This window comes from Mirounga angustirostris, unplaced genomic scaffold (assembly GCF_029215605.1).
Source record: "Mirounga angustirostris isolate CCGP_5_RB_7025 unplaced genomic scaffold, mMirAng1.0.hap1 SCAF_9, whole genome shotgun sequence".
Lineage (NCBI taxonomy): Eukaryota > Metazoa > Chordata > Mammalia > Carnivora > Phocidae > Mirounga > Mirounga angustirostris.
The window spans coordinates 82,500,773-82,528,613 of NW_026991717.1; the positions used below are offsets into that span (position 1 = coordinate 82,500,773).

Consider the following 27,841-nt stretch of genomic DNA (forward strand, 5'->3'; position numbering starts at 1 on the left):
TAAGGTAGGAGAGGAAGTTTATTCAACAAAGTATTTACTGAGCCCTTAATGTGCCAGGCACTATTTTAGGTGCTGGGAATACATTCCATTGATTAAAAACATACAAAAATCCCTGTCTTCATTGTGCTTACACTCTAGAGGAAGGATACGAGACAATAAACATAATAAATAAGTAAATTACATAGGAAGTTAGAATGTGATAAGCACTATGAAAAAAATAGAGCAGTCGTGAGAATGAAGACAAGTCTTATCTGGGAATTTTCCAAAATCAGAAATGGAAAAAAAAATAAGCTTCTTTCTTTGAAAATGTATATACCTATAAATGACAAAAGAATATATTTCTGGCTCTTTCATGTTCATGCATGGGATTTGTATGCAAGAAACTAAGGGGATTTAAAAAACGAAAATGGAATTGAAAACTAGAAAGACTAAACTTTCATAGAATAGGTGCACAATTCAGGATTCTTGATGCAGTGGAAACTGTGCTTCCTGCAGTAGTAGGACCTTCCACATTTCTGGCAAATTCCACGGTTCTGGACATACTGCCAACCACCGTGGATCTGAGAGTCAATTCTGTTGAAGAAAGGCTACTAGGGACAGAAAACGTGGACAAACTCAAATAGCCTTCTGGGATTTTTTATTTCCATTTCCTTTTTAAAATACAACACCCCATTTTTTTGTTATTGTCTCATTCTGTTAAACAAGAAGGGTGAGCTCATTCAAAAGGAAAACTGAAACACGGGAATGCCTACATTTCCAACCCCACTGCCATTCTCAGATGGTCCAAGATGCACACAGGTTTATCGTGTATTGGTAGACCCACGTCTTTCGATACCAGTTACCAGAGATTCTTGCCGCTGAAGCTACCTACCAGGTGGGTTCTTTTCCCCTTCGATTGAAATTCAAACTCCATTTCAACAAAGTAACCCAAACAATTAAGGTCTAGTTTTTGCCTCTGGGGAATTAGGTTCTCCAAGTAAGAAGTGAAAATAAAAAATAGATGGTAGATCATCTTTGACCAGAAAGCCCTACTTTCAGCAAAATGGGGCAGAGGCAGCAAGACTAGGTTGCAGGACCAGGCAAAAGAAAGTGTCCACCCACAGGATACTTCTAAATTGAGGACTAGGACAGCAGCCCCTTCTAGAGGTAATAATGTCACTAGGTTGTGGTAATTCTCCAGAAACCCCATAAACCCGGGATTAAGAACATCTGGAAACTGTTCAGATGACACCAATTTCTGTTTCCTGCTGTGAAGGCTACACGGATGCCTCTTGGTGGCATCTGTCGCCATTTTGTTTTTCTTTGCAAACCTCCTCCTTTCAAACCAGGAAGTGTACATAAAGTGCAAGTAAGATTCATTCCCTTGCCCATGCTTCCAGGATCTTGTGTTGATGGCCAGTATTACCAAATCTATCAGTTCAACCACTGGCCACCTAGGTCGTCTGCAGGTATTTCTGGAGTTAGCAAATGAGTTCATCTGGCAAAGAGAGTGTCCAAAGGTGGATGCAGTCTTGGCAAGAAAAGACAAAAGTACCATATGTAAGACAGGGATGTGAATGATGCAAGCAGTAGGGGGGCTTCTTGTCACCAAGTCATGGAAGAGGCCTTCTTTAGATCTCAACTCTTAAAGAGACCTCAGGAACCATTACTAAAATGAATGAGGCCAGCGGATTTCAGAGCACGGTCAGTCTTCAGTGAGGGCAGGTTCAGTTTTCCCTGGGTTGGGGACAGAAGAGAAAATAAAGAGGGTAAGGAGCCAGATCTGATGAGTTTAATGCCAGAAATGGCATGAAAAAAGCCTCCAGTGAAGACTTCCCGTCCTATAATACAAAGTTGAGCACAGTGACCCCCGCCCCGTAGGACTTAGCACAATGTGTTTTCTTCGGTTCCAAATGGGTAACAGGCAATGTTGCGAACATCTTTATTTCACTCTTAGATGAACTTCTCTTGATTAGCATGCCAATGACCACTGTGACTCTTCAAGAGAAGGATACGGTATGTAACATTTCCCACATTTAGGGAGCCAGAAATTTACCTTCCACAAACCAACTTGGCAAGACCACTAGCAGGATGAGCGTTTCGATATGACCTATTTTGGGAAATGCTGCCTTACAGCTGGAGGCAGACAAAAATGGCGTTAAGGTTGCGGGGAACAGCGTTAAGTCATACTCAGTTCGTATTACATGAGCCCAGTGTTTGTAGAGACAGTCACAGTCCCACACCAATATAATACATTAACCGTTCTAGCTGCGCTCCATCATATCCCCTATGAAATGTGCCAAAATCATGGGCCAAACTGAATGTTATGTTTGATGGGTGGACATTAATGATAAAAAGTTAACTATTTACTGTCACACACTCAGTGGACATTCGCAGGGGGGGTCCTTTGCATTTTTCTGATTTTTCCAGCAGAGCTAAGGCCAGGGTTTCGGGATTCAGCCCATCAAGATGTCATTACACGTGAAGCTAAGCCACAGCCCAGGACTGAACAGAGTACAGTGACCCTTGAACAATATGGATTTGAACTGTATGGGTCCCACTTCCACAAAGATTGTATTCGATAAACACAGCGCAGTAGTGAAAATGTATTTTCTTGGGCGCCTGGGTGGCTCAGTCAGTTCAGAGTCTGCCTTCGGCTCAGGTCATGATCCCAGGATCCTGGGATCGAGTCCCACATCCAGCTCCCTGCTCAGCGAGGAGCCTGCTTCTCCCTCTGCCTCTGCCCTCCCCCCCTGCTCGTGCTCTCTCCCTCATGCTCTCTCTCTCAAATAAATAAATAAAATCTTTGGAAAAAAAAAAATGTATTTTCTCTTCCTAATGATTTTTGTAACAGCATTCTTTTCCTTAGCTTACTTTATTGTAATATAATATATAATACATAGAACATACAAAATATGTGTTGATTGACTGCTTAAGGCTTCCTGTCAACAGGAAGTAATTATTAGTTAAGTGTTGGAGAGTCAAAAGGTATATGCAGATTTTCAGTGAGGGAGGGTCAGCACCCCAACCCCACCCTCACTGTTCAAGGGTCAAGTATATATCAGAATATATATACAAATGTTAACTGAAAGTCATAGACTGACCCGATTAAAAGTCACAGAAAAATTTCAAACACCTACTCGTTAAATTCCTGAATTTCTTTTTGGCTTCTGCCCTTTCTTCAGCATCAAAGTACCAAACGGTCATAGCGTATCTGTGATAAGCAGATATAAAAGAAGTTTAAAAATACTACCAAAAAATAAAAAATACTTACTATGAATCTCACATCAGAGGCATTCGTAAAGCCAACATTTAAAGTTTTCCCTATTATTAGAAGTCCGTCCCAATTTTAATTTAAAATAAACTTCTCTGGTTTCAATTCTATTTAAATGTAATAAAACACGTAAGGAATTCCAAGTATGCAGCAGGCATTATCCTGAGCAATGGGAATTCAAATGATCCTGTGAATAAATCTGCCTCTTTCTCAAGCTCAGGCTCTCAAAGAGGAGACAGGCAATTTAACAAATGATGTAACAGGTCAGGATGATCTACACAGAAAGGACTATAAGGGAGTTATTCTGCTCAAGACTTGAGAGACCCAAGCTTTTGGGGAGAACACAGAGAAGAGGAGGTGACAGTTGAGTAAAGTTTTGAAGAGTAACTTATTTAAATGACAGAACACTTAAAGCTCTTGGCTTGCTTTCTTTAGTTTTGGATACTGAGGCAAGGATGCAACAGAATAATGATGCCCTCAAGCTTTCTACTGTGTTTCCATTAATTTGCTTTATCCCATCTATGGGATAGACTGTAATAGGAATCATTTCAAGCATGAGTTTTCAAAAAGTTTCGTTTTCTAATTATTAACTACTGAAATTTCTACAGCCCTTGATTTTTTTTCAAGAGCTTCCCATCAACATCTGCTAATGTTTTTCCTGTGACTTGGGTCATCAAGAGATTGGGGAATACTGAGGGAATTCTGGCATAAATGACAGGGGCCAATTATCGTACCCTATTAAACAAGCCACAACCAGGCTCTGGGGGTAGAATTAGTTACCTGCTCACCTAGGGCACATTCCAATTTGACATTTAATATGCAACTCTGTGTGGGGCTCAGATCTGTGATTTCTGGAGGGGAACACCTATAAATCTTAACTACTTCACACATGTGATTCTAATTTAATTAGGCTTGTTAAGGTTCAAGTCATTATCCTACCAAAGTTCTCTCCCCCTGCCCCCAACTGTGATTCCCAGTTCAAGCTGCATCCCCACAGCACGGGGCCACCACCTGGTTTCCAGCTCGGGCCATAAAACAAAGGTAATGAGAGGCATATTCCAAAATTAAGATTACTTCAAGAGTTTCTAGATTAATACTAAACAAGTTTAATTGTTGAGTTACTCTGAAAACCTCACGCTTGAGCTAAAGAAGGGGCTTTTAGAAATAAGTCAGTCAGAGAAAGACAGGTATCATATGACCTCACTGATATGAGGAATTCTTAATCTCAGGAAACAAACTTGAGGGTTGCTGGAGTGGGGGTGGGTGGGAGGGATGGTGTGGCTGGGTGATAGACATTGGGGAGGGTATGTGCTATGGTGAGCGCTGTGAATTCTGCAAGACTGTTGAATCACAGATCTGTACTTCTGAAACAAATAATGCAATATATGTTAAGAAAAAAAAAAAAGAAGATAGCAGGAGGGGAAGAATGAAGGGGGGGAAATCGGAGGGGGAGACGAACCATGAGAGACTATGGACTCTGAGAATCAAACTGAGGGTTCTGGAGGGGAGAGGGGTGGGAGGATGGGTTAGCCTGGTGATGGGTATTAAAGAGGGTACATTCTGCATGGAGCACTGGGTGTTATGCACAAACAATGAATCATGGAACACTACATCAAAAACTAATGATGTAATGTATGGTGATTAACATAACAATAAAAAATTAAAAAAAAGGGGGGGGCTTTTAAAAAATCTCATTACTGGAACATGATGGGTACAGTGGGCCCAAACCAATTTTAAGGGAAAGAAAGGGTAAAAAGGAAAAGAAGTCGGAACAAATTCCTCTCTCTTTATTCAAGGTTCTCTCTCTGTTTGCAATAGGCAACTTGTAAATTCATCCAGAGTTAACCATCAGAATTCCTGATATGTGAGGGCCAACATTCTCTAGGGCTACTTCAACGTTAGATTTGTTTCAGGGAGGAGTGGCAAAGGAAGAAGGAAAAAACACTGTGGGAAATCTGGAATCCACCACACTCACCTAACGGAAAACAATTTGTTAATAGTTCCATTTGACATTAGGTTTTGTGAAAAACCTAAGGAATCTAGTTTCCCCTTTAACTGTGATTGCCTTCTAACAGGTTTGCTATCAGCCTTGGAGTGTGATTGGTCCCTCATATACACAGGACACAAGTTTAGGGACTTCTCTGGGAACTGGGTTCTATACAGAGGCTTCTGAGGAGGAATCATGGCCCTGGCTGTTACCTGGTCGCATAGGAAGGCTGGACTTCATGTGGGTTCCGGCGGTCTGACCAGAAGAACAAGAGTCTGTCAAAAATGGGCTCCACATCCGCTATGAATGATTTCCCTTCTGGAAATATCCGCAGGACCCCACCGTGTAGCTGAGGGCCAAAAAGGAGATGGATTATTTCCTAGCCTCACACATAATTGGCTAACAATGATATTTCAGCCTCATCTGGAAACAATGCCATCTTCCAACCTCCAGTCCGGGTGTATATTACTCCCAAAATTCTCTCCAACCTTACACCTTGTATTTCATTTTATTTCCAACTTAGCTAGTCGTCTCTCCTTATCCACTCATACGGAATGAAGCCTTCCTGCCCCCAGTCATGAAACCCGTGGACACAAAATGGAGTGCTATTAGGTCCAATCACACAAACCTGTCAACATCTGTTTTTGACCTACAAAAACCCACCGGCAACTTCATATGGTTCCATCTAATATTAAGAACTTCCTAGGATAGTCATCACACATAACATCCCCTTCAATTAGAATTTACGGCTTTCTTTTGAACTCCTCCAGCTCCTATGTGATCTCATCAGCTGGAAGTTACCTATTCTTTTTCTGAGCTCAGACTACCTTATCTACACTTTTTAGTACATGCATCACTCTCTTCCTTGATTTCTTTTTAAAAATATGTACACCCAAATCTCCTGCTGGGATAACCATATTAAGGTAGAATCCAGGCCTCACACATCAATGCTTCTACACAGCACAATGCCTGACATTAACAGGCACTCAAATATTTGTTGCATGATTTCATACTTCATGATTTATTATCACTGACCTGATAACTTTACTCTCCTGCCTATAACATTACCTTTCAAGATTTTAAAAGACAAGTAAGGGATGTATTCCAATCATGTTACCAAATAGGGAGAAGAGACATCTGACTCACTGGTTTCCCAGGTTTTGTTTCCCTGGCGCCAGATAAAATATCCTTGTGCTTTAGGATGACCAGTATCTGCCCCAATGAACAGGACATGGAGATGCAAAAGGTTCAAATGCCAAATGAGCTTGAAAAGTTCTCTGACTTCTCAGACTCCTAAATCATCCTTAAGTTTCAGAAAGCATACAAATTCCAGACAAATGTCTGTAAGCGTGGAACCAGACTTCATATCTCTATCTATCTATATGTTCAAAAATACAAAAATAAGCCAGAAAGCCTCTGACCTTCCCAAACCATGGTGAGCCATGGCAAGCGGCCACCGACAAGCCGTACCACCCCAAGAGGACTGTGTGGGAAACCTCGCTTGGGGCCGGTTTCATATCCTACAGTTAGTTCTATTTTTGTGGAATTCTCTCACAATGTTGCTGCTGGAAGGAAGAAGTATGTATCTTACTGTGCCCTGAAAGTCCTATCAGCTCTGGATTAGATCCCCCCCCAAAAAAATTGATCGCCATTCCTAAAATAATAGATTACCTTCTCTTTATCAACCACCCTTCCCACAACCTAGTAATGACCCTCCCTACTGCCCCCCACCCCGCTGCCCCCCACCAGATTAACTTCATATCCATTATTTTTGTCTGATCAACTTAAGTACTAACACCATAGTAGGAAACAAAAAGTAAATGGTGAAGTAGAAAAGATTCATCTGTGGGAATTATGAATTCCAAACCCTCCTCTAAGTCATCTGAATTCTTTCTGTAGAGTTTCTAGCCCCACGTTCTACTCCCTTTATGCCAGAGTACCTTGGCATCCCAATTCTTGTTCAGATAGTAGATGCAGGTGATGCAGCGGCCGTCGCCGTTGGGGTTGTCCACATGTCGAACATAACCTGTCCCATTTCCTGGGTAGCAAGCCACCATTGCCTATGGAGAAATCCCAAGAAAGCTGGTTAAACAAAGCCGAGACCATCTTCTCCCACCGGGGAACAGCTGAGTAATGCAGTCTCTTTGGGTGCTATGTGACATTTACAGGCGGCCATGGGCTTCTTAATTGCATGGACAGTACATAAATCGAGACTCATCGTCGTGGTGTAAGATTAACAGCCAAGTTATACCTTATGGCTCAGCCCAACTGGAAAGTGGTTCAGCAATATTCCCACAGTTCTAGAACACTTCAGACAGTAACCCAGCTACATCATCATGAGGATGCCCTGCTTTTCTCCAATCCTCCTCTTTGAAAAAGCAGACTCTGGGTTCCCATCCTAGACCCACAAAATCAGACTCACTAGGTAATGGAGTTTAGGGATTATGCCTGGTATAATAAGTACTCCTGAATCACTGAATCACCGGCTGTCTTAGAACAATGGCTAAACATCCGTGCATTGACAAAGAGGTAGGAACCAATCACAAAGGAGGAAAAGATCAGGCTTGCTCAATAAAATGCTTAGGACAGAAAGAAGAGGGAAAGGTCAGTCAGAAGGAAGGAAGCTGTGCCCCAATTTGTTACCACAGGCAGCACAATCAGGTCCAATTCATAGAAGCCACAGACACATCTTAGTATGTTTCTCAATGCTCGTCTTCTTGCCTACTGATAACTATCACATCAGGCAATAACCTGAAGTTCTTCTCTTCCTTTGCCCAGGCACCACCTGTAACAGCCAGGTGGAGGAATAAAGTAGAAAGCCATACAAACAAATCCTACTAAAAATTACTATTAGAGAATTACTATTAAGCAGGTATCAAACCTCTAATTGTTCCATGGGAAAATTATAGCAAGGAATAGAAAACAATGGGCAAAGTGCAAAAGCTAGTTCTCTTCACAGGACACTGCCTTATTTCTAAAATATTTTCATGGGGATGAGACATATGCAGGGAAGATACTGGAATTGACAACATAAGATGAGGAAAGGGATATTTTTCCTATTTTGTTGGCTGAGGCATTCTTAGTGCCTAAAACAGTGCCTGCCACAAGGAAGGTGTCTGTTAAAAATTTGATTAAGTGAATAAATAAGCAAATGGCTCTGTCCTCTAAAGGATAAGAGGTCTCTGTCATTTTTTTTAAGATTTTATTTATTTGACAGAGAGAGACACAGCGAGAGAGGGAACATAAGCACAGGGAGTGGGAGAGGGAGAAGCAGGCTTCCCGCCGAGCAGGGAGCCCAATGCAGGGCTCGATCCCAGGACCCTGGGATCATGACCTGAGCCGAAGGCAGATGCTTAACTGACTGAGCCACCCAGGTGCCCGGTCTCTGTCATTTTACTTTAGAGAGAGCACAAGTCTGGGGGGGGGGGGGGGGAGCAGAGGGAGAGGGAGAATCTCAAGCAGACTCCCCATGGAGGAGGGAGCCTGATGCAGGGCTCATTCCCAGGACCCTGAGATCATGACCTGAGCTGAAGGCGTAACTGACTGAGCCACCCAGGCTCCCCAAGATTTCTGTCATTTTTAAAAACCTATCTTCAAACATACACTTAGTGATCCAGTTGGTATTTTCCCTCATGAAGGGCAGGGCTGTTTTGCTGGTAAAACGATCAGTCAGGTAGAGGCCCAAACTAAGGCATTAGTGGCTCAATGAATCAGCTTCAATGCTGTGGCCGCCAAGTCACTCCCAGCAGCAGCATGAAAACATGAACAAAGCATGGAGCTTCAAAGGCTTCACGCACGTGGCATACTAGAACAATCAGGCTTAACAGCAACTTGGCTTTAACAATGATCGTAACACTTAAATCACCGTATCCCTCATGCGGCTATCAATCCCCGCATCCTGCCTCTGAACATCTACAGTGTCAATGCAACGTCGTATCTTGGAGCTGAAGTGAGCCTGTTGGCCTGAACCTCGTCCAGAAAGTGGAATGTTGAGGCCACTACAATCAAGATTTAACAAATGATGGGACCACCAAGCAAAGGATGGCTTGGAGAAAGCTGACTGGTAGCAGGCGGAAATGATGGGCCTGGCCGGGAAGAAGAGATAAATGAAGTCACCTATACTGACTAGGGAATTACTCATCCCTGGGAGCAGCTATTAGGATAAGAGCCACCACTGAGCCAGTAATGAAAGTCACTTAAGCCACAAACAGTTATAGGCTAGATTCCCTACCATCTAAGCCTCCCCCCACTGTGAGGCCCTGAAAAGCAGCAGTGCTCCATCAATACTATATAATCTTATATTCTTAAACAGCCCTACTCTACAGAAAAGGTCAGTGGTCTGGATGCCTGCCATCTGGTTCCCTCAGCAACTGATTGTGCGATCCCAGGCCTAGTCTTTTTTCTAGAAGGAGGGGCACAGGTTGGAGGGCCTCCAAAGGTCTGAGACTCTAGCTAAGCAGCAACCCCAGAAGGAGCAACAGGGTTCTTCAGGGCAGTATGAAGCACCTGTCTGCCACAGAATTCAGTTTGCAGTAAATACTGAAAAAAATAGATACAAACTCACAGTAGTACCTCCTTTACAAATACCTGCATCTATAAAACACACACGCAGAAAAAGAGCTAGCACCTCCCAGGGACTTATTAGCACAAAATTCCTAAGTGTCAGCAAAGTATCTGATTGCTTAGGGGAGGGCAGCAGAGGGAATTTTTCTGGCCAGAGCCAATCTTCACCCTCTCTCCTGGTTTCTGAAGCCACAGCATCAAATCTGAAACAATGGAAGGAAATTATTGTGGGCCTCGGTGGGCCCGTCGAAACTACACAGGCCAATTTTATCAGTTTTTTCTGGACAAGAGCCATAGGAGATAGGTCTTGGCTTGGGCACGTTCCCAACTATTTGTTGGTCTCTGACACAGTCTAGAACCAGGAGGCTAAGGATGTGTTGAGAAGCAACGCTCCCTTCAAGTCATGCATTTCTGTGCCAATTTGTGCAGAGGACAGTTTAAACAAACCCCAGAAACGGATCAGTTCGACTGCAGGGCTATCTAAGCCTCATCAAGCCTGGGAAGGGATTTATAACATATAAAGGCATCCACCATTTCTTCCTCTGACCCTGTTGTGCGCCCCACCCCCTCAGTCCCCCCTCTCACCACCCCTGGAGGCCTTTCTAGAGCTTTGTCGCAAAAGGAAATGAGTGGAGGGGTGAACGCCTCCGAGGCTAGCTCTAGATCAGAGCTAGGTGCTCTAGACCAGAGCTAGGTGCTCTAGGCCAGAGCTAGGTGCTCTAGACATCTAGGTGGCCACATTCAGGCAGGGACTGTCTATGCATTCTTTGAAGATGCACACAGATACATAGAACTTTTTTTTTTTAAAAGATTTTATTTATTTATTTGACAGAGAGAGACACAGCGAGAGAGGGAACACAAGCAGGGGGAGTGGGAGAGGGAGAAGCAGGCTCCCCGCAGAGCAGGGAGCCCGATGCGGGACTCGATCCCAGGACCCTGGGATCATGACCTGAGCTGAAGGCAGTCGCTAAACCAACTGAGCCACCCAGGCGCCCCGATACATAGAATTTTAATAGCCAAACCCAAGTAACAAAATCTGTTCCCCATAAACAGAATCGAAAACAGTGGTTCTATTGGAGAAAACAGTGGTTCTATTGGAGTTATTGCTGAGCTGGCTTCATAAGAAACTGTATCTCATCAATCCCAAAGGTAAGGTTGGAAAATGAAAGTTGAAGATTTCCATTCCAATGCCTAGACAGAATGCTCTTGACTGAAACCAGCCACAGCTTGACTGCATGTATAAACCATTTTCAAAAAGTGCCATCGGCAACCTCCACTGTCCATCCAGCGATGATGATCATTTCAGACCCGCAGGTGGGAAGGGGGCACATCTGACCCATCCAGCCTCCAGTTAGACTAACCACTTCCCTAATAACAATCAATGACCTAGATTTTGATAGAAACGTATTTCACATCATTCATGACTTTGGAGTCAGATTCACTAGTATGACTTGGTCTTAAACAAGTTATAAAGTGGTCTTTTATGTAAAATTTAATTTAGCAAATTAAAATATTAATTCATTTTAATTGTAAAATTTGCAATCAATGTGAATCCATTTTAAAAAATGAGTCAAGAATAGCATAACTTCAAAGCTACCTGGTTGAGTGACCTTCAAACCCCTATTTTGGTCCACTGCCAAATGCTAGACCCCTCTAACTGCTAGACAGAAATGCCAGTCCGTCTTTGTAAGGATTTGCTTTGAATTATGAATGATCTTGAGCACAAGCATACTTTGAATAAAATGCAACCTAAATACAGGATAGCCTGTATTTAACCTCTTCATACCTCAGTTTTCTCATCTGTAAAATGGGCTTATGGGGACTGAAGGAGTCAAGTTGTGTAAAACGCTGAGTGCAAGGCCCGGCATACACTAAACGCTGCTTCGTTAGCTATATATATTAAGCTATTCCCCTCAGCCAGGGCTTCTGAATGTCTCCTCTTCAGGGACCGGACTCTACTTAAGTGCTCTGTAGCTTCAAATCCAGGACTGGGTAACTCAAATAGCTTTTGGCGCTTCCAAGGAACATAAATGATTAAAGCCAATCAGGAATAGATGTGTCAGAACTCCGGCGTGTGCACTCTGCTGCCTACAAGCAGGCAGTCTGCTGTCCTTTGTAACGAAGGCCCGGCGTTCCAAATCTGCAAACCTTCGGAGAGAGACAGGCAATGGACCCAGATGTGCATGTAAACTCTCTTGAACAGTTTTTATCCCAATTTTTTAATCAGGGCACTAAAAAATACAACAGGCTGTACTCTGAGGTCACTGTCTGTGATCTCCTAAGCAGTCAAGCTATGCTGGGACAGTTCCTGAGTGCCAGGTGGGCACTCCCCCATCTCTCCTTGCCTGGCTCAGATGCATCCTGTCCAACAGCATGGCCTCATCCTTCAATGCCATCCACATTCCACAGGCCTCCTCCAGTCCTCCCCCCGTGTCGGCTCTGGACAGGGTCCTTCCTCTCTCCACCATGAGACAATTAACTACACAGAGAACCCGATGTGTAAAGACTTGAGAAGAAATACAAGAGTTTCCAGAAAATGTCACTCTGCAAAGTTCACACCGCTGTCAGTCCCATCCTTCATCTGAAAGTGAACCAAAAAAAGCAAGCTCTCAAGGTGATGATGAACCGCTCATAAACATAAAAACTGCTTTAGAACCTTTTACATTCACTCTAACTTCATTCAGGTTGGCATGAAGAAATTAGTTGTAGATAACGTAGGCACTTTAGAGAAGAAAGTAGGAAACTCTGCAAACTGTCACCAGTTATCTTGGCATCTTGCTTGTTATCTATTCTGTTGGTTAAGAGCAAACCTAGCTATTTCCTTCTGCCTAGTGCTTCTAGTTAAAGACTGATGTAACAAAATGAGGAAAAAATAGGAAATATGCTTTTGGCGGGCAATAACGTGAGCTTTGGCCAACTACTGTGTTCTCCCTCCCAAAGTTTCAGTATCCGACCAGACAATTCAGGGGAGTCAGAACACCAGACAAACGACAACTGTAAGGTAAGTAATCCTTTCAACAAACCTCAAGTTATTCATTAAAATGTTTTCTGCTATTCTATTTCTACACTGAGAACCACTTCTGCCTTCCTCATTTGTTCTAAATCCACACTAAAAATACTCCTTCCTGGAGCACCTGGGTGGCTCATTCAGTTAAGCATCTGGCTCTTGATCTCAGCTCACATCTTGATCTCAGGGTCCTGAGTTCAAATCCCACATTGGGCTTCACGCCGGTTGTGGAAACTACTTAAAAAAAAAAAAAAAAGCCTCTTCCTGAACCCAGAGCACTGTGACACAAAACCTCACTTTCAGTTTAGAGCAATAATCATCATGCCCCCCATGAATGAATTTTGTTGAAATGCAAGAGCTTTGGTAATTCTGAAAATGAAAAGTAAGAAGGTCTAACCAATTCTCAGTTGCTCTGGTGATGGGGATCTATCCACCCCTTTCCAATCAGGTGAGAGCATCGTGCCTGTGCGGGTAGGAATTTACCATCTTCACTTGAAAACCTGTCCCCAGGTAGACTTTTCCCTCCGTGCCCTTGTTCTGCTCTACTGTGAATTTGGTCCTAGCTCTGGGATCATCCAAACCACCACCAACTACCCAGACTCTAGAACCTTCGATTTAGTTCTCCTAGCTCAGTGATGGCAGTTTTACCAGATGCCAAAGCCCCTTGAAATTCTTCATTAAAGAGTTAGGCTCCCACCCCCACCCCAAAAATATGCACGTGCACACACACACACACCAAAGCCTGCATAAAATCACAGGGGATTCACAGGCCTGTAAAGTCTGACTGCACTAGATCAAGATTCTATTCCAGGGAATCCTGCACTTCGTGCATGAACTTGAGTGAATCACCCTCCCAAGAGAAGCCATTGAAACTCTGCAAGGCCAAGAATTTAAGAAACTATGGTCATTCCTTTCTGGATTGTGGTTAATTCCTCTCCTTGGAGAGGATTCAGCCAGAGCTCTGCAATTAAGCACAGTAAACAGGCCGGGAAGCATCGACATATCAATACAGGCTGTTTGGGTTTGCAAAGGCGGCCCTTCCCGCGAGGCCTGGCTCCCCGCCAGCAGGGTGCCGGCTGAGTGACAGGGCTACGTGCGCTGCGTGAGGGTGGCGGCCAGCCCACAGCCGAGCACACCGCAGGGCAGACTGCCGAGGGAACCGGCACAGGACAGCCCTCCCCCGGCGCTACCCGAGTCACCAGAGACATGTTTTGAGTAAGGGCTTCCTTGCACTTAGGAAATCAGCAGAAGTCAGCCAGCCTCAGGGTGAAGGACATTAAGAGAGGCCTTGAACCGTATCCTTTCCGATGCCGTTCTCCTCACTGTATCAGCTGCCCTTTCCTGAGGACCTACGCAGCCAGCTGGCACTTGGGGTGGTGCTTGCCACCTACCGTCCCATTTCGCGTCCTGATTCTGGGGAAGGTGAGCCGCAGCTCGAGCCTCCCGGCTCACAAGTTCTCGGGAAAAGTCATTAAAGCCCTGCAACCTCCAAGTTACCGTCTTTGCATAGAAAAACCAATTCATGGGTAATCCTTAAGGCAATATGGGGGTAGGGACTCACAGTATTTAACTTCTTTTGTTGTGAGAAACAGCCTTCTCAGAAAAACAAAACTTTACCTGCAGCTCTCAGAAAGGCTCTGAGAATAAAGAGGAAAACAAGAATGTTTGTGGTTGCAGGACTGTCAGAAAATTAAGTGTGGCTGTCCTTAAGTTCTCATCTGCCATGAAGCCTCAAATATGTTAAGGGAATCCATAACTCAAATATAATTGGTAAGACAAGATTTTATAAACGGGGTAATAAAAAAAAAAAAAACTTACCAGTCAAAACACATGAAAAATGCCTTGCAACAATCTTCTTAAGGCTAAGAAAAACCAGGCAAACACTTTACCAGCAATTCCCTAGGGACACAGCAACTATGCTGGAAAAAATAAAGTCAGAGAACTTTCTAGGAACGCAGATCTTATATTTACATGTGCCCTTCAGCACCTGGAAAAATATATCTGCTCAATGAAAGAAATGACACACAGCATATCAGTTGGAATTAGAACCTATCACATTCAGGAGACACACTGATTTACTGAACAAACATTTGTATAGTGCTTACTACGTGCCTGACACTGTTCTATGTGCTCCCTGAATAGCCCCCCTCATTCAATATTCATAAGTAACCCCATATGGCAGGAGACATCCTTATGTCCATTTTACAGATGGGGAAACTGAGGGACCAGGAGGTTCGGTCCCTTGCCTCTTCGAACCCAGTTTGTCTGGCTGCAGAGTGTGACGCCTCCATCATCAAGTCATGCTTCATCAGCACCACTTACCTAATGTCTACCATGAACCAAATCATCCATTTTGGGGGGTACAGAGATCTTCAGTTCTCCTTTAAGTATTTGAATCCCTCTCACCCTTGCCTAGCACCCTTTCCATAATCATAGAAAACCGTAAAGGGCAAAAAAAAAAAAAAGACAAAAATATGAAAAAGGAGGGTACTTGATATTGAGTCTGTGAACGAAAGCTCCAAGATGGTTGGGGCGGGGAGGGGCTAACAACAGCACAGGGCAAAGGAGCCTGACTCAGTCCTGGTGCAAAGTACCAGCTGTCCACATGGTCTTTGCTTCAGCTACTCCCACAGCAAACTCACTCCCACTCTAAACTCTCTGCAGCCCCAGCACAACCCACATCTGCTTTGGATGCAATTGCTCAACAATTAGCCCAGGTCATCCCCAGGCTGCTCTTCCCAGGCCCAGGTTCTATGGGAGGAAATCGGCGTCTAGGGACCTTTCCTTGTTAGCTCAGGTCAACACCAGCCACGGTTTTCACACTTGTTTCAAAGTCAGAAGATAAATGAGCAAGGAAGAAAACATTTTAAAGGAAATACAAAAGTGTTTTTGTCAAAGGACCGGCACCTGGTAAACGCAAAGGAATGCCAGAGATGAGATAAGCTGTCCTTACTCACACGCAAAGCTTGTTCAGGAGACAACTCCAGTAGTACCTTGTCAACTGGAATCCACTGTATACAGAACTTTCTCACAAGCACGTTAACTAGAATACGCTGCATACAGACCCACTGAGGCCTAGGGGAGGGGTCAGATCCAGAGGGGAAACTTCGAGGAGTAGCAAGTAAAAGGCTCCTCTGAGAGCAAAGTAGAAGCTATTTGGGGGAGCGGCAAGGGGACTAGAAATAAAGGAGTGGCTGGCTCTGAATCTGGGGGACAGGGGTCATTAATTTATGTGTCCCCATGTTCTTCCAAGGAATATACAAAGCCCCATTTCACAAACATAGGGTGAGAAACCCGAAGTAACTCACGGAACGTTACAGAACTAAGCATGGTCTTTCCACCACCAAACACTGCTTCTAAAATATCAGGAAGCATCTGTTAACCGAAAACTGGGGCTCTTATTTCCAGAGCAACCGCTTCAGCTCCAAGGTTGATTCTCAGATGACTCTCCTGACTCACCAGATATAGACTCAAACCCGTAACTGGGGAATCAAAGGCCTCCGTGCGGAAGTAAGAAAAGGCCAAGCAGCAGCTACTCTCCGCCCTTCTCCAGGTCCTATCCTTGATTCCCATCAAGCTGGATTTGGTTGTCAGCGTTCCTCCCCACCCCCAAAGAGCTCCTCACCTCGGCCTTCTCAGGTCTCCCATGGGGCAAGCCATCCGACCCCAGAGGGCCAGACACCACCTTGGGCTTCTGTGTGGGATTCATGGGGAGCGCATGACAGCACATAACCAAAGCAGTCCGTGCTTCCAGTTTGTGCTCATCCAAAATCACGAGGATCTTGTCTCCTTCCTCCTGGTGCCTTCAGCTCACACTTCTCGCAAGACTCTTGGGCCCGTGAGGGCGGCAATACCCTGCGGTCATTAACAAAGATTCTTCCTCCCCCCCTCCATTTAACGTGAGCAGAAGGGAATCAGATCCAAACGACGCTCCAATGCTGGCTCTGGAAAATTTAAGTCAACTGATACAAATAACAGAAAAAAAGTGTCTTAACATGTTGACAGGTGGTGGGTTTTTCTCAAAAGATCTCCCAAATAAACTTCACGTGCTTGTATGTTTTCCTCGTAGCAATGAATAAACTCAGATCTGAGCCAACCATTGAACTCTGATTTTCTTACTAACAGAAAAAGTGTAGGAAGATACAGCGCCCTCCCCTCCCTCCGTTTAGCCTCCTCTTATTCATTTCACTCAGTGTTTCTCAAACTTCAGCATGTGTGAGAATCACCTGGAGGACTCATGAGCTTCTGATTCACGAGGTCTGGGGAGAGGCCCAAGAACTTGCATTTATGGCAAGTTTCTAGACAATGCTGATGCAGCTGGTCCAATGACCCCACTTTGCGAACCATGGCGATTCCGTGGCAAAAAACAAGAGTTTTTGTGCAACGCCTCACCCTAGATGGTAAAAGGTGGAGAGTCATTAGTCACCGGCGCTGGTTGATCTGGGGAGGCTGGTGGGTAGATGGAGGAGGTGGTGGGCACAGCAGGAAGCGAGAGGGATTCCTCAGGCAGTTTCTGGCACAGGCTTGGCAGTGTGATTCCTAAAGCTGGCAGGGAACATTCCAATTGTAACTCTGGGGCATTGCTGAGGATTACTGTCATGTCAGCGCTGGAGTGTGACCGCGGGCAGGAGTCTCTTCGGGAATCAAATAAGAAGCACTGAGGGCACCTATTTGTCCTCTCAGATGGAAATTCAGTCTCAATTTTCATTTAATTCCCTATAATCCCGGAGGCAGAGAAATAGTATCGTATCCATGGTATAGACGAGAAAAGCAAGGCTCAGAAAACGGACTTGGCTCAGAAAACGGACTTGCCCCAGATCACGGCGAGATGAACTAAAATGTAAAATGCCCATCCTAGGGCCTAGTGGTAGGTACCAACTAAATTAAATTGAAATATAAAAATAAAAATCCATCTCACTCATGCAGAAACGGAGATGGAGGTCCTGAGACACCACTTGCCAGAGCCAGGATCAGAAGCCAGGGCTCCAAGCTCACGGTCCTGGGTTTTCTTGCTTCCCGGCGCCAGCCCCGTAGGTACGAGCTGCCAGGATCCGGGCGTGACTTGGGTATTTTCTGGGGCCAAGAATAAAATTTCACAACGGAGAAAAAAAACCTCACAAAGCCAAAGTCTTGTCTTTGAGATGCTCCTTCATAGCATGTTAATACAATAAAACATTTAAACACTTTGACATCAAATTAGGGGCCACACTGTGAAATCTTTTTTTCACCTAACAAAATATTTATAGCTTTTTTGACACCCTGGCAGCCTTTGAAATCAAAGTTCCTTTTGAAGATGAAATTAAGTCAGGCACCTATGAATTGTAAGAGACTATTCCGAGGCACTAGAAGTATATATGAAGCTTAAGAGTCTCTGCCTTTAAGGAATTTATAAGTAAATGGAGGGTAAGGTAACCAAGGAAGGAAGGAAGGAAATACAAGTACCTCTGTGTGTAGCAGGGAGGCTTGGCCTGAGCTACCCACAGAGTTCTGGGAAGCAGAAGGCGCTAAGATGGATTCTGAAGAGCAGAAGACAACAGGGAAGCTCAGTGTGCCTGGCAAATCAGCTTCCAGCATTTCAGGGAGTGGGAGGGAAGGGAAGTCGGTCAGCAGGAGATTAAGTGTAGAAGGGTCAGATGGGGTCAAATGGGGTCAGACATGGAAGGCTTTAAATGACATGGTAAGAAGTTTGCAGCACGTACGGTAGACACTGGGGTGAGAGCATGGTTGGGTCTGCTGAAAGCATGGAGGCAACATGATTAGTGTTGGGTTTTGGACTACTTACAGTCTGGCAAAATCACATTAAAATGGATCACAGGGAGAACAAGAAACAAAGGCAGGTGATTTATGGTTAAAATAAGTCTCTTTAAAATAATTCCCTCCTCAGGGAGTCCTACTATGAAAGCAAAACAAAATTTAGTTAAAGGAAGAAGAAAAAAAAAGACAAGACCTGAGGTCCCACAGTCAACCTAAAACAAAACAAAAACAAAAATCCAAAACAGTCCAAAATAGGCCAAATTTGAACCAATAATATTGCATGTTCCCGCCGGAGTGTTCAGTGTTTTGTGTTTTAAAAAGCTGGCTCAGGGCACCTGGGTGGCTCAGTTGGTTAAGCGACTGCCTTCGGCTCAGGTCATGATCCTGGAGTCCCTGGATCGAGTCCCTGCTCGGCAGGGAGCCTGCTTCTACCTCTGACCCTCCCCCCTCTCATGTGCTCTCTCTCTCTCATTCTCTGTCTCAAATAAATAAATAAAATCTTTTAAAAATAAATAAATAAATAAAAAGCTGGCTCAGTCAGTAGAGCATGGGACTCTTGATCTTGGGGTTGTGAGTTTGAGCCCCACGTTGGGTGTAGGGGATTCCTTAAAAAATAAAATCTTAAAAGAAATAATTAAATAATTAAAATTAAGAATAAAAAAATAAAAAGATTTTGCTTATCCACCCACTCCGGTCATTCAAATTAACCTGCAAAACAGTATGAATCCGAAAGAAGCCATCCAAAACACCCAAAAGCACACACACAAAAAAGACTCCCTGTCAGTTCTGTGGGGGGGTATGGAGCTCTCTGAGTAATAGTCCCTCAGGTTTTTAACTAGAAAGATGGCGAGAAATAGGAGGGGCCTGGAGGGAGGGGCACAGGCAGAATCTTTGTTCTACGTGTTGTGTAGGGCGAACACACAGCAAGCTCCCGAAGAAGTGCAGACTGTTTAAAATGGTATATCCTTACTACTTTCAAGCAATGCTCAAAAGAGTATTATCTTGAATACTTCAAAACAACTTCAAGTTCCCCCAGCAGGACCAAAAATAGATGTCACTGACACCTGGAATTGAGTTTGTCATTTTGTTTTCTTCCCAGTGAAAAAAAAACCAAGACTACCATCATATTCTTTGATCCTTTGTAGCTTGGAACTAGTTTTATATGGTAATAGCATTTTGGCCTCATTTTGGAAGGAAAAAGAATATTTAGTATGAAATAGGCACAATTATTCCAGAACTTGAGAAACACTGATCACTGTATCTCCTGAAGGATAAAAACCTGGCGTGGCCTAATAAGGAGGTATTCACATGGCACAGAACATGAGGGACGCTCAGTAAGGAGGTACCGAATGAATCCAGTCCCAGATCTGAAAGCCCACATCATACGACCGTACACCCACATGTCCGTAAATCTGGGATCGAGTTGGGGGAGGGGGTGAAAAATAAAACCCTCAGTCACTCCCAGTTCACCAAACCAAAAATACGAATGTAACCCATAAATCACGATCAAAAGAAGATACAAAATTAAGGTAAGTGCCACCCTGGTTTGAGATTAAGATAATCGAGGGAAACGGGGTATAAATTCTATGTATAATGAACCAAGCTAACTAATCTCGCTTGGCAAACAGACACATGGCTCTGAATCTGAGCCAAGTCAACGGCTCCTGGCCACCTGCCAAAACTGAATTCCTTAGTCTGGCATCATAAAATGATTTGTCTGTCGCATTTACAATTCCAGTGCCTCTGGATTCCACTACCCGCTGGGTACCCCTGGCAGTTGCCCAGCAGAATACATCTGAACTATCATTACTGTCAGAACGTCAGCATTTGACAAACACTAGAGAAAAATGACACCCATTTCTTAGAGCAATATTACTTAACAACTACAAAGTGCTACTACAAAGAAATGGTCAAATCTGTTGCTGTAATAATTAACAAAGAATGAATAACCTCCAGAGTGCTAAAGCTGCAAGCTGCTTCCTGGGTGCTCAATAGACTTGGGTCAAAATGTCACTTAATGTACCCAAGGCCACAAAGGTGTGTCAGAGGCAGAGGTCTTGCCAAACTGAGCAAACATGGCCCACAGGAAAGGTCCTCGACGTTTTATCCTGCAGGGCACAATGCTGGGGTGCTTGGAGATGCTTCTCATACGTGCTCTGCTCATTATGGGTTAAACTCCACCCCACCTTGGAGCTTCCGCAGAGAAATCTTCCATACATGGTGTGTTTACGGAATGGAGTAGTAACATGCGAGGCTGCTCGTTATTTACAAATTTGAAATTTTTCCAGCCAGAGTCAGGATACAGGAAGGAATTTACAAATTTTGCTTAAGCTGAGCAAGGTCAGAAAGGGAAATAATTCATGACACCCAAAAGTCGAACGCACGTAATTCCACCTAAGGTGTTTATCAATTTTAAGTCGTCACTATATTTAAAATTCCCAAATCACATGCTGATGTGGCTGAATTAACCTAACGACCCTGTCTCCTAGTCTACCTGACTCATGAAGCAGGCCCCTCTCTAAAGCACCTCTCTTTGCTCAGGCCCAAGACACACCCCGATCCCTTCTCTGAGGGCTCGCATAAGACCTCATCTCTCCAAATACAAAAACACCTTACCTGCTGAGTGACTGACGGACTGGATAGGTGTGATTTCTCATACCTTTCCAGCTCTAAAGACCTGTATTATTAAAGGTCTGTGTATTTTTGGTCACTTCTCATTTTAAGTAAACAGAGAAACTGTTGAAAGCCCAAAGAAGAGAAAACAAAAAATGACAAATCAGTGCACAAGGGGACTGTTTAACCAGAAAAAGAGAAAGCAAAGTTGGTGACAACCATCTCACCCCACTCTGTTTTCAGCGTACTTCTTCTCTAGGTGGTTTTATAATCACTTTCTACCTCCCTTGGCCTGTCCGTGTACAGGTCCACCGCAGTGCAAGGCATTTAATGATCTGTGGATAAATAAACTGATACCCGCTGATTTGCCATGTCACTGCAAGTAGATAAGGTGTGGTGGAGTGGCCAGGGACCCAAAATTGAGCAAAAGAAATTACAAAGTAAACACACACACACACACACACAACCCTACTGTCTTTTCCTTGCTCCCATGTGTCATTCAACAAAATTGACCAAGAACATTATGAAAACTCACCCAATGGGGAAACTTGCTTCCCTGTCACTGAGGTTGTATCCTATAAATTATTTCCTTGAATTAATGTCCTTCCTCCAGGAGCTAAGTTATTTTGAAATACAAAACCTTTTCTAGAAATTCCTCACATCCTTACAAGAAGATATTCCAGTGCTTCAAACTCAGTGACTCGTCCCCCTAAAATATCTTCTTCACAGATAGTCTTTTAAGATCTTAATTACAGAGACACCGTGTATGGTGTCTAGTCCTCAAACACCGTGCTCTTTAAGAACGGGACCTTTCGTCAGCCCCGGCAACTGTGGTTTCATAGGATTCGACATTCCCACTACCACCCCGAACCCAGGCTGACAGGTACCCCGGACCAAGGGGAAACCATCAGACTTTACTCCAGAGAATGAAAACAGGGATTCTGGAATGTTAGTTGAGTCTCTGCTGATCTCAAACTGAGGCTGGGTGGCCATTGTGAGGCAGCCATCTTGAGCCATATGCATGGAGAAGCAGCCAAAGCTAGATGGTAAGTAGGCTGGAGCAGAAATTAAGGGCACATGCAGAGAAGCAAAGATGAGGGCCATAAAGCTCTGGAGAAAACAACTAACACACCAGCTGTCCTTCGGACTTTCGGGTTCCTGGTTCACGGCCCCAGTCTTCTGTGAACCCTGATCGCATTTCCTGCACTTGGATCCTGAGACACATCCTGATCTTTGAGTGTATTATGCTATTTTTGCTTAAAGTAGCTTGCAGCCATAATAAGCTCCCTTGAGTAAAAGATATTCCCGATATCACGTGAGAAAGGTGGGCTACAACTGTTACTGCTCAGCAGCAAAGGAACAAGCCCACTACCTTGCAACCCATTTTCTTTTACTCATAACTTACTGCTGAAGTCATCTTTTGTCTGTGCTCCTTCAGGCGGGCTCATCTATCCCTGTTCTCAGTACAACTCCCATGACCCCACTGTCCAGAACTACTCCGGTCAGGGATCCTCACAACCAACCTTGTTAGCAAATACTTTTCCTGCAAATAACAGTAGGAAAACACTGGCCCAGCATTCCACTTTCTTCTTCAATGTTTGGGTTTTATCTTTTTGCTCTTGTAAGCTTGAAGAATTAATAGAGTGGGAACTACAGGATCCTACCGTTCGAAAGTACGTGGCAATGGAAGCTCTATGAGGCAGGGATTATGCCTATTTACCTTGGTATCCCCAGCCCCTGCACAGTACCCCACACAGAGCGAACGCCACTGCGCAAATCAAAGGACAGAAAAGAGAGGAGTCAAGAACCCAAACTCTGGAGTCAGACAGATCTGGGTTAGAATTCTAAATTCTAGATCTTGTGCTTACAGCCTCATAACATTCACGAGGGCACAGAATTCCACTAAGAATTTTATGTACGTTATCTTATTTAATGCTCCTTCCCCCCAAAAAGCTTTAAGGTATTATTACCCCTCGTTTTACACTCGGTGAAGAGTAAGCAATTTACCTGAGGCCACAAAGTTCCTGAGCCCAAGCCTAAGCCCCTAACACCTAAGATAAACAGCTGCTTACCACTCACTTTGTGACCTTGGGGGAACGACTCAATCACTCAATTTGCTGAAGATTGTGATTCTGAAGACTAAATCAGATAGACAGTGTTTATAAAGGGCTTAGCACAGTGCCAGACCGGGCAAACTGCTCAATAAAAAGTAGTTATTATTCTTAAAGTTACTAAGTAGTGAGCCTACACTGAGATACTTCAAGCAGGAAGAACATTTGGTTCCATAAATTACACGTTCTCTGGAAAACAGCCATTTCCAAGATCTAGGCAGCCAAAGTAAAAGGAGCAAATTATGACCAATGTTTATCTTGGATATGGTCTAAATTCTCCAAAAGGCAGTAATAGATAAGAAATCTCCTGATAGCCTGGAAGCAATGACCATGCTTGAAGTTAGGGGGCGCCATGCTGCTGTGCATTTTAGGAAACCACTTCCCCAGAGGGTCTCCAGCACCCTTGGATCTTTCTCCAACAAAGTGGAGGAAGATAAATTCTGACTGGTAACAACTTTTTTTGGCAGAAAGGGGGAAGCCTTTAATATTTCTTTCCATTCTCTTCCACGGTTTCAACTTTAGGTCCAACATACATGTTTCTATTTTATTCCCAATGCCTTTGCTTTTGCTTCACTGAGATAAAGGGCATTCTTGCATTATTCAATGACCTCTAAAAGTCCAAGGAAAAAAAGTATTTAACTAGGATGAGCCGGTTAATACACATAACCCCAAGAAATATCTAAAAAAACAACTGGTCTAAAACAAATGTATAAATTGGCGATCGTTGAAAATGGGTCATAGAAGTGTAACTCATTACACCAACCTCTGTTCCTCATATACACGTTTGAAATTTTCCATAAGACATCATAAATAAATTTTGAAAATAAGTGTACACATTCTACCTTTTAAAAATTTAGTTTCTACTGAAAACCTGCTTGGAGGATGCAGCAGGAAACTGGGTTTATATCACTACTCTGGAAGCAACACAGAGTAAGGCACTCAGTTGAGGGCAGAGAAGAAAGTTAAATTAATGTGAAACTAATGTAAATCATGTAGATGCTTTAATAAGACCCAAGGGCACAAAGCTAAGGAGAACTGTGTAACAAGCAAATCAAACTTATTATTTTTGACTCTAATAATTGTTTGCTCAAGCCTGGTTTACATTTGGCTCCAGTTGGCCACGGAATATCCCAACCTAGAGGTGATTTTTCTAAAGGACAGGAATGAAGAGCTTTGTGCCAAAACAACCAAAGAAAAGCTGGAGATCTAGGTATGGACAAAAGATGAATTTCTCTTTTCAATTCAGTGACCTTCTGAAAGGGTTAACTGAGAAGTTATTTGTTCTACACAGAAGATAATCTATAACTGAAGAATCTTATCTAGAGATCTTTCTTTTTCCTTACCCAGAGGTACACAGTGTTTCTCATTCAATTTGTCCAGCCAAATCCTAGCCTACAACCCTACCACGGACAGTCCTTTAAGTCACACGTAAATACAAATCCTTAACTTTCAAATTTGTTAGTGACATCTTTCTACCAATTAATTCTGACCTCCCTCTGAGCAAATTACGTTCCCAGAATGCCGGGGGGTAAAATTCTTAGCACCTGAGTTGAAATGAAACTTGAAAAACTGATAAGAAGCCATCTGCTCTTCCAGATTGAAGCAACAAGCACTTTGGTAACACTGAGGCTAGCCCTTCACCCCCCCAACATTCCCGCCCCAGGAGGCAAGGTCACTCAGTGCAAAAACAAAACTAACCAAGACAAATGGCTTTCTAATCATCCAAATGATAAAAGAGTAAAGAAACACTTCAACGTCAACCTTCTACAGAGTCCAGGTAACTGAATTTTCCCCAAATCAAAATTTAGAAAGCAGCATTTTCTCCCAAGATTTACTTTATTCGTGTCTGATTAATAAGTGCTCTCAGACATTCTATTCCTGTCCTCCTGGCTTGAAAGGCATACAGCAATGTGTTTTCTCCCCTACTCTGTTCCCCCACTCCAACCTCTTCCTTCCTACACATTGCCAGTCTTCACCACTTGCCCTTTATTAAAAGTGTCCCCTCAGTCTACGAGACAAATGAGACGATAATGGTATGTTTTATCAAAGGGTCAATCTTGAACTGAGAAATACTACACGTGTTGTTAAGAACGGTGCCCCTTTCTTCTCATGCTAGCACGCTGTGCCTCACTGTGTTAAAGTTCTCTACAGCTCCCCATGCACCTTGACCAGTGTGCAATAAAAGGGCAAATCTCTCAGAACTGCCACTGGAAAAGCACTGGATTATCATTTGTAGAGAAGACTGATAGCCGGACTATCCCAAAGTAATGTACATGGACCTACATCGCTGTACTTCACGTTCCCATAGTTCTGCCAATCTACCTGTAAATGTTTCCAAGATAAATTACTACCCAGGGAGTCACTTCTGGCTGTGTGAACAAAAACATGGTCTCTTCCCAGAGGTACTTGACTTCCTTCTCCCCATCACTTAACTAGTTGTTTTGAGGGGATCTGATAGTTGGGAAAGGGAAGGTGGTGGTGTAGGGCTCCGCACCAGCAGCAGAGAATCTTCTAATCAAGTGGGTGATCTCCAAGTGTCCTGGGTGCAACAAGCCAAGGGCACCACTCACTCAAATGTGAAAAGAAGCTTTACTCTTTCACAGGTCAAACTTTCTTCACACCTGCCAAACTCCACACACCAAATGTCACACTGAAAAATCACAACTGTCTCCAGAATTCTTGAAGAGTGCTTTTTTTTATTTTTAGGAATACCCTCTGAACACAATGAAGTACAATAGTAGTAGGTGACTTTAAAGTGGCCATTTAATATCATGAATTCACACATGTCTCAGATATTACGCAGTGTTTCGAATAACCTGTCCCTCATCTGGACCTTTGAGAACCTTCACGTATTAAATTCAGAACAACAAAAAAAAAAACCACAGCTTGTCGGGTTTGACCCACCGGACCCATTATTTCAGTTAACAGGTCACCCTAACGATACACCTGAGTCCCTTAGCATGGATTTTCCCTCGGGGGAGGGGTGGGGAAGGGGGAGCCAGACCGACTGCTCGCTCTCGGTGAAAAACTAAAGTTCCCTCGCAGCCCTGCGAAGGCGACAGACAACGGGCTCCGAAAGTCCCCAGTCCCCGCGGGCTGCAGCGGCGACGGGGAGCCCGCGCGCGTCCTACCTTGGACCTTTCCTTGACGTAGTATTTGCCCAGCCGGCTCCCGCAGTACAGGATAAGCCTGTCGATGAGGGACAGGAGGAAGCTGATGGCCTCGCAGCCCTCCTCGTTGCCCCCGATCCACGTGATCTGGTCGCCCCGCAGGTGCCGCTTGGAGACGCCAGCGCGCGGCCCCGCCAACTGGCCGTCCCGCAGGGCCCCGTTGCAGTGCAGCTGCTTGACGCGTTCCAGGACGCAGTCGCCCACCACCTCGCCGAGGAAGTTGTCCAGGTAGCAGAAGCCCACCTCGTGCAGACAGGGCACGATGTACTCCAGGGCGATTTTCTCCAGATCCAGCCTCATGATGTGTCCCAGGGGCATCTCGCCCTCAGAGCCGAGCTCGGGGATCCCCAGCGTGCACGGAGACCCGGAGCGACCGACGCGCGCGCGCGCAGCCGAGGCGCGGGGAGCGTGGCCCGGGGTTCAGCTACCTGCGGCGGCCACGGTCCCCGAGCCGCCGCCGCCGCGCCAGGAAGAGGGGAAAGTTGCGCGAAACTCTGGGAGGAGCGATCCTTTCAGAGACCAGTGGGAGCTGCGCGGGGCTCCACGACCCGGCGCCGGACTGGCCCAGCGAGGAGTCGAAGGGCCCCTTTTGGAGATGCCGACCCACCACTGGTGCAGCGGCGGCCCCAGGCGGGGAGAGGCTGAGGTCCAGCCCCCAAGCCGGCCGACTCGGCGCGTCACGGGCCCCGCCCAGGCCCCGCCCCGGGCCCGCCTCCGGGACAGCCCTCCCCGGGCCCGTCCCCCGCTCCCGGGCTACCGCTGCCCGGCGCCAGCCTCGGTTGTTTGTGACCAGAGGAGGGGCTGGAGAACATACGGAATTTTTAGACCGATATCGATTTGCATATGTTTGGCATAAAATCCCATCACAAACTTGAAAACCTGGATCTCAACTCTGAAAATGTAAATGAAATTAGCACGGTTTCCGGCCACGTTCTGGGCTGGTCACCTCTTGAACAGAGTAACATACTCCGGAACAAGTATGTGTATTCAACAGTGATCTCGTTCTAGCTTTACCTGGTGCCTTTCCTTGCCTCTGCTGTTTGACCCAGGTCAGGAGACTCAAGCCACTGAGAGATTGGGAGAAATCCAGTTTTAACTAAAATTAAACATTGCCCTAATCTCTATGTCCCCAAAGCCCTGTGTCTTTTCAATGGGGGTGTGGGGGGGGGGGGGGGGGAGAAGCAGATGTGCACAATGAAGAAATGCAGGATATTATCTGATTGAACCCTGAAAATGCTGTATTTTGCTTTGCTGGATGTTTTCATCGACTTCTCTTCCAAGCTTCTTACTCAAAAAGGGTGTTCTGAAAGTTTGCCTTCAGAATTAATCACATGCTCATGTTAACAGCCATCTAGGTATATCCCCCAAAAGACAGACTAAATT

The 27,841-nt window shown here is 44.6% G+C and overlaps 1 protein-coding gene across 1 annotated transcript; it reads right to left on the reverse strand.

Moving 5' to 3' along the window:
- Nucleotides 1-27,099, reverse strand: EGLN3 (egl-9 family hypoxia inducible factor 3). The gene is made up of 5 exons (XM_045900689.3): nt 26,420-27,099; nt 7,181-7,300; nt 5,453-5,589; nt 3,120-3,193; nt 1-1,716 (listed from the first exon to the last, which is right to left on the reverse strand). Exons 1-5 carry the CDS (start codon nt 26,774-26,776, stop codon nt 1,685-1,687), a joined length of 720 nt encoding a protein of 239 aa, XP_045756645.1. The 5' UTR covers nt 26,777-27,099; the 3' UTR covers nt 1-1,684.
- Nucleotides 27,100-27,841: the final 742 nt, after the last annotated feature.